Below are 17,731 nucleotides of genomic sequence, written 5' to 3' on the forward strand. Positions count from 1 at the left end.
AAGAAAGAGAATTTTAATAAAATATTGTATTATATTTTTAACAACTTGCAACAGTCAACTAGTATTTATACCAATTTATTGTGGTTGCAAAACATTTATTTTTAGCTTTTCCAATAGAACATGGTTTTTTGGTGGTAAATAGTTTTTTTTTGCTAAAATACAATTACTATTGTGAATAGTTTTATTGTTTTTTTGTTAAGTTTTTGAGTTGGATAGTTGCTAATTTGACTAGGCTAGCTAGACTGATTGGAGAGGAGGGGGCCTAAGGTTTTGGAAGAAAGGGCCTAACTACAAAAATGAAAAATATAACAAGTAAAACAATTTTTTTCCTTTAGGCCAAGGGGGCCAGGTTCCTATGGGTCTCACATTGGGTCCGTCCCTATATAGGCGGGGATTGAATCTCAAATCTCTTATTTAACCATTAGAGATTTTACTAGTTGAACTAACTGAAACCCATCTCTACAAGTTAGGTTAGGTTGGTTTTTAAAACTACAATTTTTTTTAATAGTTTGGTTGAATTTTTTTCAACCCAAGAATGGTAGGTGGGGTTAAAAAAAAAATCCCAAACCTAACATATTTCGATCTATGCACACCCTATAATAAGATTTTGTTTAGCGAAGATTTGGCTGCATTCTGTGGCTTATCCTTTTATGTTTTCATTGTGCTATTATTTGTGAAACTTTGATTTTGAATTATATTTACGTGGTTGGTTTTTGAGACATGATTTTATTTAATAATATAAGTAGTCATTTCTTTTCTTTAAAACTATATATTTATTTTATAATTTCTCAAATTTATTTTTATGTTTACTTAATTTTTTTTAGTTTTATAAAAATGGTTTTTTTATTTGATATTACGATTTAAGCGGTGACCCACTAGTTTAACCATCGATCCAATTTATGCACTAGGTCAATGTCCAATCCATGTTTGATGACTCGATATTTTTCTCAGTTGGTAAAAAATGAATAAGTTCCCTAAAATTTGTTAGCATGCTTATTTATTTTTATTTTTATTTTTATTTAAGCACTCAGTACTTGAAGTTACATATTTTCTTTGTCCTTACCTCTCCACACTAGCCTTTGTGATATTTCATACATCAGATATATGCATCACCTTTCTCTTATTGAGTGTAGGTCTCATATATTTGATAATCTAGGAAGCACCTAAATGAATACAAACACGGGTATGGGTATGGATACGGTACGATGACATGGTAATTTTTGAAAATGTAGGAGACAAGTATGGCGAAAATATGTATATTAATTAGTTATTAAATATATTTTTATATATGGTTAAGCATTTAGTTTCATATAATATTAAACATATATTAATTTAAGAAAAATAATAAATATATATTATTAATCAATTTTTTTTCAAATTAAGAGTAATAATTGATAATAAAGCAAATTCATTACTATTAAAGGATATTCATAAATTAGAATACAAATCAAGGATAAAGATATTTATTAATTTTCAAATGCAATATTATTATTCAAAGAATGAATGTTATCTTTGTTTTGTGAAAGGGTATTCTTTTTCTCTTATTCTCGTGTTCTATCTGTGTCCTGCATTTAAAAAAAAAAAATGACAACTAGGACATGCATGCATATGTGTTTGAAGAGTGTCAAGTGTCTGACGCGTGTTAGACATGGGTATGACACTTCAAATGAAGTGTCCATGCTTTCTAAGAGATAATTGTTAGTTCTCTACAATCCATTTAAATATACATTTCAATTAATTTGCTCTGTATGCATTTAGGAATTTGAACAATGACCACTTGCTACAAATTCATCTGTTATCATGAGTTGGCAGCCATGCCTGTCATGGACCGAGTTTGGATGCCAAGTGACATGTTCTTCATGCATGTATGGACAAGCAAGTGACTCACATGCCAATTTTGGGTGCCAATTCAAACACAATTTGACTAGATTTAAGACATTTAAATACATTTACTCTCTCATTAAAGAACATTATATTGAAAAACAAAACATTATTACCTTTCCAAACATGGACAGGTAAGTGAATCACAATAGTTTCCAATAATAATGTCACAACATTATGACATTATTTATTATAGTTGTAACTGAACATAAAATTAAGAGGAATACTGTCTTTACAATATTTTCACAATATAAGAGATATTTTTACAACACTTTTACAATAAATCTTATGTGGCAAGTTGTTATTTTTTGTTATTAGTGGACAAGAAAGTAATTTCAGTGATGAATTCAAATTAAAAACCTGTAATAACTTACTAATTAGGATTTGTTGTGAAAGTAGTGTGAAGATGTTATGTACATAACACTTTTCTAAAATTAAACCACATGCCATACAATAATTCAACTTAAAAATTACAAAAACTTGTGGTAAATTTTTTCTAGTTCTCATAACTGCTCACCACTTAAATAACTTTTTAAGAACTGCTCACTACATTAGTAGTTCGTAAAATTTTTTGTAAAATAATTTGTTGTTTTAGCATTTTCATTTAAAAATTTTAGTAAATTGTTTGTTGCATTGTCACTAAAGCAAATATAGGCTTTCTATTATATTTTAGGCTAAATTGCAAATTCCTCTCTTAGTTTAGATTTTACTTAAGAAATTTCCAATTTTGAATTTTACTTAAAATTTTTAAAAGAACATTATTATTTGTAGACTTTTTCTTAATGGAGCGTGCAGGGAACGCGACGATAGGAGAGTGAGAGCAGAATTTGAGAGCCGTTGAGAAATGAAACTGAAATACTCCACCTGTTTGAACGAGGAAGAGGACTAAACGCCAGTCCTTCCTTTTTTTGTTTCTCAAAAAGGTTCAAAACCTACCAAACCATATTTCCAAAATTTTCCAAATCCAACGGTCCCAAAACCCTAATCCCCCAAATGGAATTCACACATTGGTCCGAGCAATCACACAGTAGAGTTCCATTCCGAATCCCCTTCGTTGTCAGTGATATATATATGTATATATATCTCTCTCTTGCCTTCACTTTCACTGTCTCTTTCACTATCGCTTTCGCTTTCGTTTTCGTTTTCTCTCTCTTCTCTCTGTGGCATTGTAGATGAACTTCCTTCGTGCAATGGCTGCTCCTGCTTCCCCTCCGTCTGCGTCCTCGTCTTCTTCGCCATTACTCTGCTTCCATTGCAGGCAGGAGACTTCCGAGTTCAAGAAAGGCTGGAAGCTTCGCGCTGGTGGCTACGCTGGTCTATGCATTCGTTGCGGGTGAGCGCTATTCTCTTTTTTTTTTTTTTTCATTACTTTCTATTGTTTTCTATAAATGCATGTTTCTCATTTTGAATGTTTAGTGTTTGTATAATTTTGTTTGGATGAATATATATCTTTCTATGTTATGCTATTTTGCCTTTTATACATATAATTCGTCTTTGGTGTTTTGATTTTTCTAGTTTTGATGGTTTTGTAATTGTTTATTGGATGTTTGAACTGTTTTTTGTTATATGCCACCATGTGATGTGATGGCATTAACCGGCTCAGTCACTCACTCACTTGTGTGAGTGAGTGTCTCTGGTGCTATAATAGGGAGCAGAGACTATACATTATTGTCTTCTGGCCCTTGTAAGGCGGTTAATTAGACGTGGGGCTGGGTTTTGGGGGGATTTTTGCACTTGAATGCCCTTGTTGGCTTCACAGTAATGGGACTGAACTGCACCAGTGGGAGGGAGAGGGGGAAGCTGAGCTGGGTTGGCACAGTTGGTTTTGTCGGTCCTCATTCACAAGTATGTCAGGCACAGCAAATCAATCAAACTTAAGCAGCAAAGAAACTCACTGCGGGATTGGGAGGTCATCACTCATCAGCGAAGGAGCCAAAATGGAGGGGCAAGGGGAGTTCTATGAGAGACAGCCATTGAGGTCATTGGCGAAGGCAAATGACTTGTTCTTTTTGGTCGTTGACAGAGAAGAAGTCATTTAGATACGAGCAAATTATGCACTTCGTAAAGCGACAATTGGGGGAGGAGTCAAAGGATACGAGGTGGATAGGTGGCGAGGATGTGGGGGCTTTGGCCTTTTGCAGGTGAGACGGAGCAAGAAGGGGAAAATTTTGGGAGGGAGAGAGGGGGGGGGGGGGAGGGTGGTGGCGGTTTTAAAACCCCTTATTGACTAATGCACCAACTAACATTGGTTTATGGTGAAATGTCACTGATGACCACCATCAAGCATGGTGGTGGCTGTGGTTGGTATGTCTCAACAATGTTAGTTCTGATTGGTGACATGGGTGACATGAGACACACATAAAATCCTTTTTATTCAAATTATTTGAACAGAATGCAATCATTGGTCATAGCCTCAACAACATATCTTGCTATTAAGTATTTTATTTGCTTTATTAGGCAATGTTGTCTTGCTAACATGCAATAGGATTGGAGGAGTTGATTATCTATCTATGAGGGTTTGCTTTTGATGGTGTCAATTTCCTGATAATGTATTTAAACAAACTTTGTTAAGGTCTTTGTACGATTGAATGACTATCTTGGGGTAGCAAGCATTCCTTCATCCTCTTTCTAGAATTTCTTGAAACTTAGTGTACGTTTGGCTTTAAATTAAAAAGCTAGCTTATTTTACTATTCAACTTATTTTTGCTATTATTTATAAGCCTTACTGCACTTTTTTGTACTATTCATAGGTTCCATTGTACTATTTCAGTTAACTTTTACCTTTATCTACAGTACTTTCAATAAAAAAAATTCAGTTTCAGCAAAATAAGCGGATCTCAAACAGACCCTTAGATTGTAATATTTTAGGAGTGGTTTAAAAGCACACATTGTGTATTTGAAGTCTCTCCTCCCCCGAATAAAATTACTCTTCTTACAAAAAAGGAGAATATGAAATAGAATGAGTGATATTTATTGAATCTTTTCTAGTTGATATACCAAAAAAAACAAAAACGATTTATCTCATTAATTTGTTTCCAATTATGTTTGTATCTTATAAGTTATAATTAATCTGATCTAGTTTGACATTTTGATTATGTTATATTATTTTATGTTTTCAATGATCTCAATTTCATTTTGTATTTAGTATTTTAAGATATGTACATATTCCATTCTTTTGTTCCTTCTACCAAATGGCATCTTGCCTGACAAATGTTGTGGTTTTCTTGATTTTCATCTCTTTCTTTGTATTGTAATCTATGTTGTCTTTAGTTTATTGCTCAATAAATTAATCATCCTCATGGAGCTAATGATAGGGTCTTGGTTTGGGGGAATTTAGATTATGCTCTACATTTGTTGATGTCATCTTTTTTTCATTATTAGAATAAGATGAAGAAGAAAGGGGCAAGAAGTCTTTGCCACTGCTATTGTTGTTGCGCCTTTTCTACTTGTCTTTTCTTGTTGTCATGGTGGCAAAAAAAATGGATTTGGAGCTTTCAAGAAGTTTGAAAGAAGATGAAATGAAACAATAGAAGCAAGGGTGATATAAGTCTATTATCATTTTAAAGAAGAATAGAAAGGAAGGGGGGTAAAGCTTTGTTGTCATATTTGTTGCTGGCAACACTTAATTCCAATTTTTTCATTTCAATTATAAGTGGGGTTGTTGAAAACTTTCATCATATTTCTTCATCTTCTCTATTCCAAATTTTCAATTATGTTATATCTTAATGCTTCAAATAGAGAAGGGATTATGTATGACTTAAAGAGACAAGAGATGATAGGAGCTTATATCTTGTTTTTTGGATGATAAAGGCTAAATGGATCTTCTTGGAGGTAAGAATCAACTATAGACTTCAAGAAATGTAAGATAAGTTTAATTGAAGAAAAGAACTCCATCCAATTTGGTTTGGGCAATGCTATATTTCCACAACATGACCTGAGGGTCATCTTCTCTATTTATTTAACTTAGATTGCTTTAGCAGTATTTATAGGGTAATGAAAATACAATAGGAATATTGAGCATAGAATTTGGTTCAAAGAGTTTACTATGAAATCCATCCCATGGATCAAGCAATTAATCTTCAATTAGCTCTACTAATGACTTCAATTAATAGGGCTAATTAAATCATTGCAATAAATCTTCAAGTTGGTGACTTGATGATAGAGGAGTTGATGATTGAAGTCCTGGTGAACAACGACTGTATTTATAATTGTGCTATAGTACCGAAATTCCTTGTTGGGTAAGTTCTTACCTGCACAAAAGGCGTAATGATTTGGGCACTGTATCAGAGTGAGATCGATCAACAATAGAACATGATCCATTTTGCATTGTATCTAAGCCGAAGAAGTAATGTCATTTGATCATTATCAACTGAGCTTACTATATGCTTCAATTACAATCAATCCTACAAATAATACTACTTAAGAAAATACTTTAAATAACACGTCATTGCTTGTTATATTCCTCTACACTCTCGCCTGTAATTGGCGTACAGAGATTATGATGCATCTCAACTTAACTAAACTTCAATCCTAATTAATTAACCATTTGAAGATTAAGATGATTTGATCAAATTGCTAGCTCCTGGAAGCAACATCTTTTTAAGGAATAGAGTTGCTTTTGAATGAAGGCATTAAAGTTCTCAGAAGACTTCAATGGTATGGAAGCAGCATCTTGTTAAGCAATAGAGTTGCTTATGAATAAAGGCTTTATAAAGTTCTCAGAAGACTTCAATGGTATGGAAGCAGCATCTTGTTAAGCAATAGAGTTGCTTATGAATAAAGGCTTTATAAAGTTCTCAAAAGACTTCAATGGTAATGACTCATCTGAAGATTATCTTGGAGGCTAATTTGTGGGGGGTTTTAGAGCTTCAACACACAATAACCTCATATGTGTTTATTAGAAGGAAAAGTTAACATAATTCTTTGAATTATGTGAAAGGCACAACGCGAGTGAACATGTACACATTGTTTTCACGAAGGATTTATTGGAACGTTCTCTTTTAGACACATATTTCATATAACTAATGAACAATAAATGTACTCAAGTTGAAGTAATAGCTTTGAGAATATTAAGAAATAACAATGGTTTTTGTTTTAATAGACAAAGTCAAAAGTCTAAAATGTGTACCTTTTAACAAGGTTAATTCCCTCCTTTTGACAGATTAAGGGTCTGTTTAGGATAGAGGGATATGGAAGGAGAGGTGAGGGGATGATGGTCGTAGCCTTCATCCAAACATTGGGTTAGCTACTTTTGACTACCTAGACATTGTCCACATCTTTTTCTAAAAGAATCTTGAGCCATTTTTAATACTCAAGAAGATCGTGGATTCAGAGCCTTCATCCATTCGTATAGAGTCCTTGGGACTAAATGCTTCAACTTCTTTACAGAATACTCTAATCCCTCCAACATGGAGCATTCCTTTCTCTCCAGATGCACCACATCAAGCATAGAGGAATTGCCTTCCAAACTTCGGTATCTCTTGTTTGCCAAATTGTCTTTTCCAACATGCCAAGCGTGCAAACACTGATCTTGACACCATCCATTGAACCCCAAACAAGAAAAATACCAGATTCCACATTTAGAGCAATAAATTAGTGTGGTTAATGACATTTATTATTACTTATAGTAAAAAATCTTGAGCTAGTGCTAGCCCCAACAACAATTTTAATAGTGATACGATATTGGACATGGGAGAGAATCCACTCTAAATCTTACATTGTTGCCAGTTGCCAAAATTTCTCAACTCAACTAGGACCTTTTTTTGATAGGCAAACGGCAGAAAGGGGGGGGGGGGTTGGGAGGTTGGTGGGGTTCAAAAACTTCAAACCCTTGTGCCTAATCACCATAAGAGGTGTTGGAACTAGTGGGGTATCCCTCAAACCTCTTAACTATAAGACCTTTTCATAACGCACATTAATCTTCAAACTTAATTACTTTAGTCAAAGAAGAGTTGCGAGGGAGATAGTTATTCCATATCAGTATCATAAAGAATTAGGAATCATCTATGAAAAGCATGTGAAAATTTATGCACTATGAGCTTGAATCTCCATTTAAAAATCATAAAGCAGTTGATCCTCTGACACGCTTGAAATTATTCTACATAATGCATCCATGGCCTGAATGAGGAAAAGTGAATAGTGATCTCCTTGTTTGGGACCTTTTGAACCCCCAAAAAAAGACTGGTTGAACAACAATTGACTAGAACAAAATATCTAATTGAGGAATTACATGTGACAATCCATGCCCCCTCACTCATCCACTCTAACAAACAAAAAAGGAAACCCTAATGAGCATGAATGTAAGCACTTTGATATTAGTGCACAATACTCTCGCTTTTGTGTGGTCCTGGAGAAGTGGTTGGTTTACAACCTTATTATTAATTTTTGGAGAGGTTGATTCTCGAACTTAAGCCTAGATCACATTGCTTTGGTGGAGGGCACTTGAATGCAAATTGGATTAAAAAATTTATATCCAACCAAACTGAAACTAGAATTTATCTTCCTTAAATAAAGGCATTTAAAATTTTTCACTATTTTACCTAAAATAGTTTTTGATCTTGTCACCAACACCTTTGGCCCTAATTTTTGCATTTTTTTTTTGTGATATTAATACTTAAAAGAAACAATTTTTTCAATTTGGAATGCTTTTATGATATTTTTGAACATATATAATTTTTTTTTTGATAGATAATCAAAGAAATATTATCAAGCATATATAATATATATTTATCTACAACAAAAGAGGAATGATATACAGAAACAAGAATCTATTAGAATCTTATAAAATAGTTGTAGGATTCAGGTAAATAGCAAGACTAGTACAAAAATTAAAAATTTGAGGTACGTTTGTTAAAATTGCCATTATTAATCAATGCAGCAACCAGCCAAATTGAGAATGATGTAAAGTCAATATGGTCCTTATTCCTGAGGTAACTTACATCTGCTGTAATAGTTTGGGGAGAGTTTTATTTTCCAAGGAGGAGCTAATTGTAGAAAAATATATTCATTTAAATTCTATGTTGCTAACTTGCTTGCACAAAGCTAGAATAACTAGTTCTCACCATTCCACCATGCAACTATGGATTCATTATTGAGTCTTGTACACGTTGCCAATTATGCCATGCCAATTATAGTATGGGATTGGCCATATGTTTTTTTTCCTAGCCCTTATTATGACATTGTTATGGTTTACAAAGTCTACAAGGGCCAATGGCCATTCCATGGCCAGAACTTTAGCCAAAGTTGCTAATGACATGAAGGTAGAATTATGTGAAGTCATCACTAGGTAGTCATATTGAAAACTGCAACTAGTTTCCCTTTTTAAGCAGTGCTACTTCCTTGGAAATGTATATTGGATTTACATGGCTTCACTCTGAACTTTACCCCTAAAAAAGCAACTTATTTTAACTTTAATGAGGAGGTATTTTATTATCTTTATCTTTTAAATTTCTTGATGTTGAAGTAGGATTGACATTTAAGGTTGTCATCCTAGGTGTGAAAAATTTGATGGTATCCCATTTTAATGTTCTCATAGATAAAATCTAACTAAATGAAAGTAATCAATTAACAATAATAATGAATTGGTAGATCTGTCATGTCAACAGAGCTTTGCAAAATTACAAATAATACATGTTGTTTGATCATTATCCAAAATTCTTTTGATTCTTCCCCAAGGAATGTAAGATTTTTTTTGTTTGTTTTCCTTCTGCACATGTGGGAGGGGTGTTTGGGGTCAGGGGGAAGCTGAGCTTAGTAATATAGAACAGGTATGACAATGTCTCCATTTCTTAGGCTTTTGGTATGTTGTCGTTTCTTTCTAATGTCCAGATGGTGTACTTTATGCTTAAATTTAGAACAGGAGTCAGAGAGGGAAAGATTTCATTTTTTATTTTTATTTTAATTCTTGTAAGGAAAAAAAAAAATCATAATTCGTAGTTCAAAAATTGACATATTGCTAGAGAATTAAAGGTTAGTAATCCTAATTATATGTTGAACATCATAGATGTATTTTTTTGATAAGACATCTTAGATGTATTTAAATTCAATTATTGTACTCCAATTTTATGATGGTCACTGTCTTTCAAATTCATTCTGGCATCAAAGGTGGCCAAAAATAATGTGCCAGCCAAATATTACTTAAGGGTAGTGTCAGCTCAGTGCTAGATGCCAGTTTTTTGAGTGATATGTCTAGAATATATACCTAAAATTGACATCAGGGTATGCTTGTGCAATGATAATAATAAAAAGAAAGTTGAATGTTATAATTAAAAATTAGTTGTTTGCTCTTCATAGATGTGTCCTCAATTTTGAAATCTCTGTGGGGAAGACCTGGCATAGTATTTCTTCAACAAAACTTTGATGTAGCTTCATGCCCACATTATTGACATTCAATTTATTATGATGCCTAGGTTTCTGATGTTGGCATGCATTTAATTTAAAAAACTTCCTTTTTAAGACATCACCATAAATTTTAATAGCAGTTTCTTTGGACCAATAGTTCTCTCAATATAGTTTGTTGCCATTTGGATTGAAGTCCTGGCTCCACAATTAGATTGCTATATAGGCATGTTTAGTTAGTCTTGTTGTAGAATCAAAGTTCTTGCATTATTTCCTAATTAATGCATCAATTATTGAATTAATTGATTGCTGCTTTTGAAATGCATTTGTGGTAATGTATTGAACTATTTTGAAATTTTAATATGTTTCTATTATTTTTTAAAACAATCAAAGTCCTCATATTATGGTTTCATCATTTTTCATGTATTATCGAAGTGATTATTGCTTTCAGATTGAAAGTAATGGTGAATTATTGGATTTTGTTGAAATGTTAGTATGCATTGTTATTGATTATTATAGTCTATGTCCTTACATCATAAATTAATAATATACATCTATAATTAGATTGAGTTTTTACTGCTTTCATAGCGACAATTATGGTAAAGTATCAAATTTACTATGTTGGCATAGAGTAGATACTAATAGTTTGAATGTTCTTGATTGTTGTGACAAATGTTTAGATATTAAAGCATATTTTAATCATCATGAAATATTTAAAAACCTTAGAAGAGCTGGAAACTTATTGAAAAATATACTTAATTGATGCAATTTATGAAGGGGATTTAGTGTTCTCCCCTTTTGTACTTGTTCCTTTCTTTTCTAAGATTTTTTAATATTATTTGTCAAAAAGAAAATATGTTGCTTGATTGATTTAGTTGACGCTATGTTGAGTATGTTTATCGTATGCTCTTTTATGTGGGTTAGATGCAGGTCTGTGTATTTATTGAAATTCTCATTCCAATTACTCTCTGTCTCTCAAGGATTTGACATCCAAGTTCTTGGACCTAGAAACTGTTAAACTCTCTTGGTCTTGCACTATGTAGTATATGATTAAATAAAGTGTTTTTACAAAGAATGGAACTTAGAATAAAATGTGGTAAAGGGATTGCAATGATGAATCTGAAATTTATCCGTAAAAAAAGAACAATAATTAAAGGAGATTCTAAGTAATCTAATATATATAATAAACCTATCCCTTTCTATATTATCCCATAGTATTATGATTCAAGTCATTACATTTGAATCATTGTCTAAAAAGTGTCCTAAATATTTAAAGGAGAATTTCCCAGAGATGTATGACATTGCTTGAGAAAGATATGTATCAGTGGCAGAGCTAATTTCTTTCTTAGGGGAGACCTACCATTGTAATGTCAATTTTATTCGTTCAGGTCAAGATTGGGAATTAGAGTCTGTTGCCTCCTTTATGGATTTACTGTATTATGGAGTCTAGAAAGGGGAAGGGATTGATGACTTGTGCTGGAAACCTTCTTGGGGGATTTTTGACGTTTGCTCTTATTATAAAGTGCTACAATCCCCTTCTCAAATGTCTTTCCCTTGGAAGACGGTGTAAAATTCAAAATTTCCTTCAAAGATTAATTTCTTCATATGGTTAGCCGCGTTGGATAGAATTTTTACTAACGAGAATTTGAGAAGCGTCAACTTCTTGTTATTAATTAGTGTTGTATGTGTAAGAGAGGTGGGGAGATTACTAATCATTTACTCTTGCATTGCCTTATAGCTAGAGAGTTGTGGAACATGGTGTTTGCACTTGTTATAAGTATGCGGTTAAATGATTAAATTTACCATATCCCAATAGTTTAAACTTTTGAGAGAATTGGTAATTTAACATGGTATTAGAGTAGGAGGTCCTAAGTTCGATTCTTAACTCCTCCACTTTACCTCCTATTTAAAATCCCACATGTTGGGTCTCACCTATTAAAAGGGAGTTTGAGCCCACATGTGAGGGGGAATGTTAGAAGTATGTGGTTAAATAATTAAATTTACCATATCCTTAAGCTTTTGGGATAATTTGTAATTTAACAACACTTTTTGGGGTTCTTTGGGTTATGCCTAAGCATGTTGTGGAGCTTCTAGCTAGCTAGCCTGACAAATTTAGCAAGCATATAAATGGGGTGATTTGGAACATGGTCCTTCATTGTTTTATGTGGCGTATTTGGCGTGAGAGGAATGCTGATTTTTGGAGGAACTAAAAGACTGATTCAAGACTTGAAGCTATCTTTATTTCAGAATTTGCTAAGGGAGAACAAATTCATCGGGTCTTTTCTGTTTCACTTCTTTGTCTGACTTGCTGACTTGCTTGATGAATTTGATTCCTATATTTCTTAGTTCTGTTTGTTTTCATTCTTACCTCAGTGCATGTCCTGTGTGCTTTGTCTCTATGTATTAGTCTCTTCTCTATTAATGAAGCTTATTACTTATTTAAAAAAAGTTTCCTAAATATTTACTGTCTAGAATAAAAATGTTCCAGAAATGGAATTTAAGTTTGAATTCAGGTCTTTGTATTTACATGGAATCCTTACAGTGAAATGAGTGGCTAAAAGTCCAGAATGGACATGAATAAGTTCATAAAACATCTACAAGTAAAAATAGTTGTTATTTGATTATAAATCACTCCTTAATTTATTTTTAGCTGTGTCTCTTAGGTTATGTTAAAACTTCAAGCGGATTACAATTATGATTAATCATCTGATTCTTCTCCATATTTTATATAAATACTGACTTAATCCTTTGCAAATCTAGTTCTGCTTATGAGGAGGGAAAATTCTGTGACATTTTTCATTTAGATGCTGATGGATGGAGGGACTGTGCTACTTGTGGAAAGGTGAGCTGAAAATTTGCAGATTTTCTTGGCTATGTAGTGGTGGATCTATACTACCTTCTTTAAAAATATATGTATATATTTTTTGAGGAAAATCTCACATAGGGTACTTATTTCTTAATGTATCTATTAATTTCTCTCTTATTATTATTATTATTATTATATTATTATTATTATTATTAATAACTAACACCTTTCTTGCTTAGATGGTTCACTGTGGATGTATCATGTCATTCCATGTCTATACGGTGTTGGATTTTGGTGGAGTTTGCTGCATAAAATGCTTTAAGAATTCCAATGTGGTAAGAATCAATTATGTGGCTCTCGTCATATCTTATAGCTTAAACACCTTTTATGTTAGTTTGTTTTTTTTGTTGGGTTTGATAAATGATAGAATTCATTAAAGAAAGAAAAGAAGAGAGAGAGAGAGAGAGAGAGAGAGAGAGAGAGAGAGAGATTACTATTACACTCATCCAAAAGAAAAAGAAAAAGAAAAAGAAAAAGAAAAAGAAAAAGAAAAGAGAGGGTATTTATTGAAGTAAATGCCTCTTAAGTGTAACTTTATTCTTATAGTAGTATCATTCCCTTGATGGAACACCAAATGAGAGTTATTGCTTGACGATATTAATATATATCTTGATGTTTTAGTGATGCTATTCTGAATATGAATGTGAGAAAAAGGGAGTAAGAATTGAAATTAGAGAGCCAGCTAGGAAGCATGGATACCTGGATTTGGGTGATGTACTCATATGTGGTATGAATTGGATTGTCTTGGAGGAGAGACAAAAAAGAGAGGAGGTAAAAGCTGAATTGGATTGTCTTATTTCCTTAGGAGAGATAACTTGGAGACACAAATCAAGGGCTACCTGGTTGAAAGAGGGAGATAAGAATACTAAATATGTTCACAAAATGGCTAATTCACATAGAAGATATAATCAATGGGGGTGATGGATTAGTTTATGAAGAGGATGAGGAGGTGAGGAATTAGGTGGTTCAGTTTTATGAGTCTTTATGCCAAGAAACAGAAGGATGGAGGCCAAAGGTTGATGGGCTTAATTTCGCCAATATTGGGGGAGATGAATGCAATATGCTTGAGAGGACGTTTGAGGCGGAGATTACATAGGTAGTGAAGAAATTTTTAGAGTGACCTGGCACTGATGCGTTCACCTTGGTTTTTTTTTCAGCATTGTTGGAGGGTGGTTGAATTTGAAAAGCCCTTAATGCTTCATTTACAAGCTTAATCCCTAAAAAGACAAATGCTATTAATATACGTGATTTTAGACCTAGCTTGATTGGAAGTGTTTATAAAATTTTGGCAAAGGTTCTGGCCAATAGATTGAAATGGGTCCTAGATAAACTTATCTCCGCACCTCAAAGTGCATTTGTGGGTGAGAGGCTGATTTTGAAACTGCCTTGGATAAGGATGCTTTTGTGGAATCTTTGTAGTAGATACTGGAGGAGGGTGGGAGGAAGAGTTGGAGTGTGTGATTCATGAGAAATTTTAATGATTAGGATATTGATGTGGTGGCTTCATTCCTCCATTTGCTAGAATTTCGTGTTCCCATTAAGGAGGGGGAGGATTGGTTGAGATGGAAACTGAGTAATGTGCATTCCATTGTGAGATCTTTTTATGAGATCTTACGGGGTTCATCTTCTATGTCTTTTCCTTGGAAAGCAATATGAAGGGCTAAGGATCCTCATAGAGTTTCCTTTTTTTTGTGGATCATCTTAAAAACCTTGCCTATTAGTGGTCATATGACTTATTAGTTATTATTTAAAATTAAAAGACTTAACATAAAAAGATACTTAAGTTCAAGACACAAAATAGTAACAAAAAATCAACCAAGATTGATAATAATCAAACTTATGGACGTCTAGACTTTCTTTTATTGTTCATCTTTGGATGACCAAGTGTTGTAGAAAGTCCCCTTCCATATGCTTTGCATCAGTCCCTCCAGGTGAAGGAGAACTCACCCTAGAGTTAGCGACACCCTCGCTTGTAGATTAATGGTATGGAGTTAAGTGGATTACATTGAAAACATGACTAGTATTAATGTGACTAGGAAGCTTCAACATGTGGGAGTTGTCATTAATCCTCTGTAACACTTCATAAGGACAAAATTTAGTCACACCCAGCTTATTGAATTCACATGTTTGATACTCTTGAGTTAAAAAAGGCCACTTAGTCACCAGTCACCAGTCACCAGCTTCAAAAACAATGTGTCTCTGGCCATTGTCCACTTGTTCCTTGTACCTCTGGTTGCTGTCTTCTACATATTTGTTTAAATTTGCTCTATGTGTTTCACCATTTCTTGAGCTTTACAGCTCTCACACAAGCCTTCAATAGCAAAGGAATTAGATCTGAAATGCTGTTAGGATTTTCACTTTTCCCATAGACAAACTCAAATGGACCCATCTTTGTTGACCCATTCCTTGATCGGTTTTAAGAAAATTCTTCATGAGAGAGAACCTGATCCCATTGCTTAGGATTTCTACCCATAGAGCATCATATCAAATTTCCAAGATTTCTGTTGGTAACTTTGGTCTGCCCATCAGATTGTGGATGGTAGGCAGTAATAAAATTCAATTCAGATCCTAATGAACTTCCATATAGTGCTTATAAACTTTTTTGATTTTGGTACACCATGCAAACAAACAATCTCTTTGAAGTATAATTTGACAATGTGAGACACATTAATAGTCCTTTGACATGGTATAAAATGTGCTGATTTAGGAAATTTATCCACAACACCCCTTTGTGTTTTGAGGCAAAGCAAGAACAATATCCATGCTAACATTAGTCCATAAATTGGTTGGAGTTGGCAATGGTGAGTGCAAACTAGCATCCCCCCTTTTGACATTTGGAAGATGTGACAATAATTAGAAGTCAATGTACATCCTTTTTTAGCTTAGGCTAGAAGTAATTTGCCACAACCAATGAAAATGTCTTGTCCCTAGCAAAGGGTTTTTTATATTGCAGTTGAAAAGGGATCTTCTCTCTAAGAGAAAATTGTAAACAGACTATCTTGTCCCCTTTAAGAGAAAAAACCGGAATGCAAATGGAAGTCTTTAAGCCTACATTTGCGATTGGAAACCTCGTTGTAAATCTGTCCAGAGTAAGGATTAGAATGAAAATATTTAAAGCTATTAAACCCAACGACCTGAACCTGCTTAGTTGATAACAAAAGAGACCTTATACTTAAAAAGCAGCAGTCACCTTGTTCTATGTGCCTGATTTATGCTTTAATGTAAAATAAAACAGAAAACTATTGCAAATAAGTTTTCTGCCTATGAGCTTCCCATTTCCCATGACTATGATTCAAATGTCTCTGCCCATTCAGATACTTTAAAGCTTCAAGATCTAAATAGAAAATGAAATCCCGCTGATATAAATACTCTCTCCAATGTTAGATAGCACACATCACTGCATAAAGCACCAAGTCATAGGCTGAAAGTCCCAACCTGGAACAGCTTAGCTTATCACTAAAGAATGCCACAGGCTTCCCTTTCTTGACAAAAAAGCCTATGAACATGTGAGTTGGGACGTTATATTTATCCTGGTCATGGATGTGTTGAGTAGGATGTTAAAGAATACAGAGGAGGGAAGTTTCATTTGCAGATTTTGAGAGGGGGCTAATACAACTAAGGGTTTAAGTATCTCACATCTATTATTTGCTGATTACACCATTCTATTTTTTGATGAAACTAGGGAGCAAGTTTTGTATATTAGGGTGGTGTTGATTTGCTTTGAAGCTATTACAAGTTTGAAAGTTAACTTGGGTAAAAGCCAAGGGGTCCCAATAGGTGAGGTGGATACCATTGCTTCATTGGTGGATATATTATGTTTTAGATTAGGAAGCTTGCTGATGAATTATTTAGGAATGCCTTTGGGGTCACACTTTAAGTCAATCTCAGTGAGGAAGCCTATTTTAGAAAAGATGGAAAGGAAATTATATGGTTGGAAGAGATTAGACCTGTCCAAGGGTAGGAGACTTTGATAAAGATCACACTTTCCATCTTACTTTGGAATGTGTGTTTTCATTGAATTTCATGATTGGAGTTGGGGTCAGTGAATTCCTTTCTATAACATATTTACTTTTAGGTACCTAGGGTGGTGGAGGTGAATGGGAGTGGTAAGTTTGATGTTCTCTTATTACAAGGCTACTTGTGGTATCAATGTTAATTCATTCCCTTCGAAGATTATTTGGTGTCAAGCCCCCAAGAGGGTGTTCTTTGTGTTGACAGTAGCTTGGGGTAAGATTCTTATTAATGACAATCTTCTAAAGGGGGGTTTCTTCTTAGTTGGTTGGTTTTGTATGTGTCAGTGTAATGCGAAAACGGTGGATCATTTATTGCGCCATTGTGATATTGCTTATGTTTTGTGGAGTGAAGTATTTAAGCTATTTGGGGCTTAGTGGATGATGCCATTGGTAGCATCAGATCTTTTATTTGGATGTAGGAATTGGTTTGGGAAGCACCGAAGCACTATTCGAATGTTTGGAATCTTACTCCATTATGTTTGATGTGGATAGTGTGGAAGGAAAAAAAATTGTTATATTGAGCAACCCCTTGATCAATTGAAGTCCTTGTTGATTTGTACCTTGTTTGATTTGTCTCTTGCATGGGGTTTTACTCCTTTTAGTTCCATTTTAGAGTTCCAAGACTCACTTCATT

At 33.8% G+C, this 17,731-nt stretch overlaps 1 protein-coding gene across 3 annotated transcripts in view; it reads left to right on the plus strand.

Moving 5' to 3' along the window:
* Positions 1–2,763: 2,763 nt before the first annotated feature.
* The window catches only part of LOC142641366 (B3 domain-containing transcription repressor VAL2-like), a 33,568-nt gene continuing 18,600 nt past the window's right edge, over positions 2,764–17,731 (plus strand). For all 3 annotated transcript variants that reach the window (XR_012845390.1, XM_075815786.1, XM_075815785.1), the window contains exons 1-3: positions 2,764–3,214; positions 12,979–13,060; positions 13,264–13,359. Coding sequence is in view for 2 of the 3 variants with exons in the window: in XM_075815786.1 (XP_075671901.1) it covers positions 3,054–3,214; positions 12,979–13,060; positions 13,264–13,359 (339 nt within the window). In the remaining variant the exon portion in view is untranslated. The remainder of the gene's footprint in view (positions 3,215–12,978; positions 13,061–13,263; positions 13,360–17,731) is intronic.

Source organism: Castanea sativa, chromosome 6, assembly GCF_040712315.1.
Source record: "Castanea sativa cultivar Marrone di Chiusa Pesio chromosome 6, ASM4071231v1".
Classification (NCBI taxonomy): Eukaryota; Viridiplantae; Streptophyta; class Magnoliopsida; order Fagales; family Fagaceae; genus Castanea; species Castanea sativa.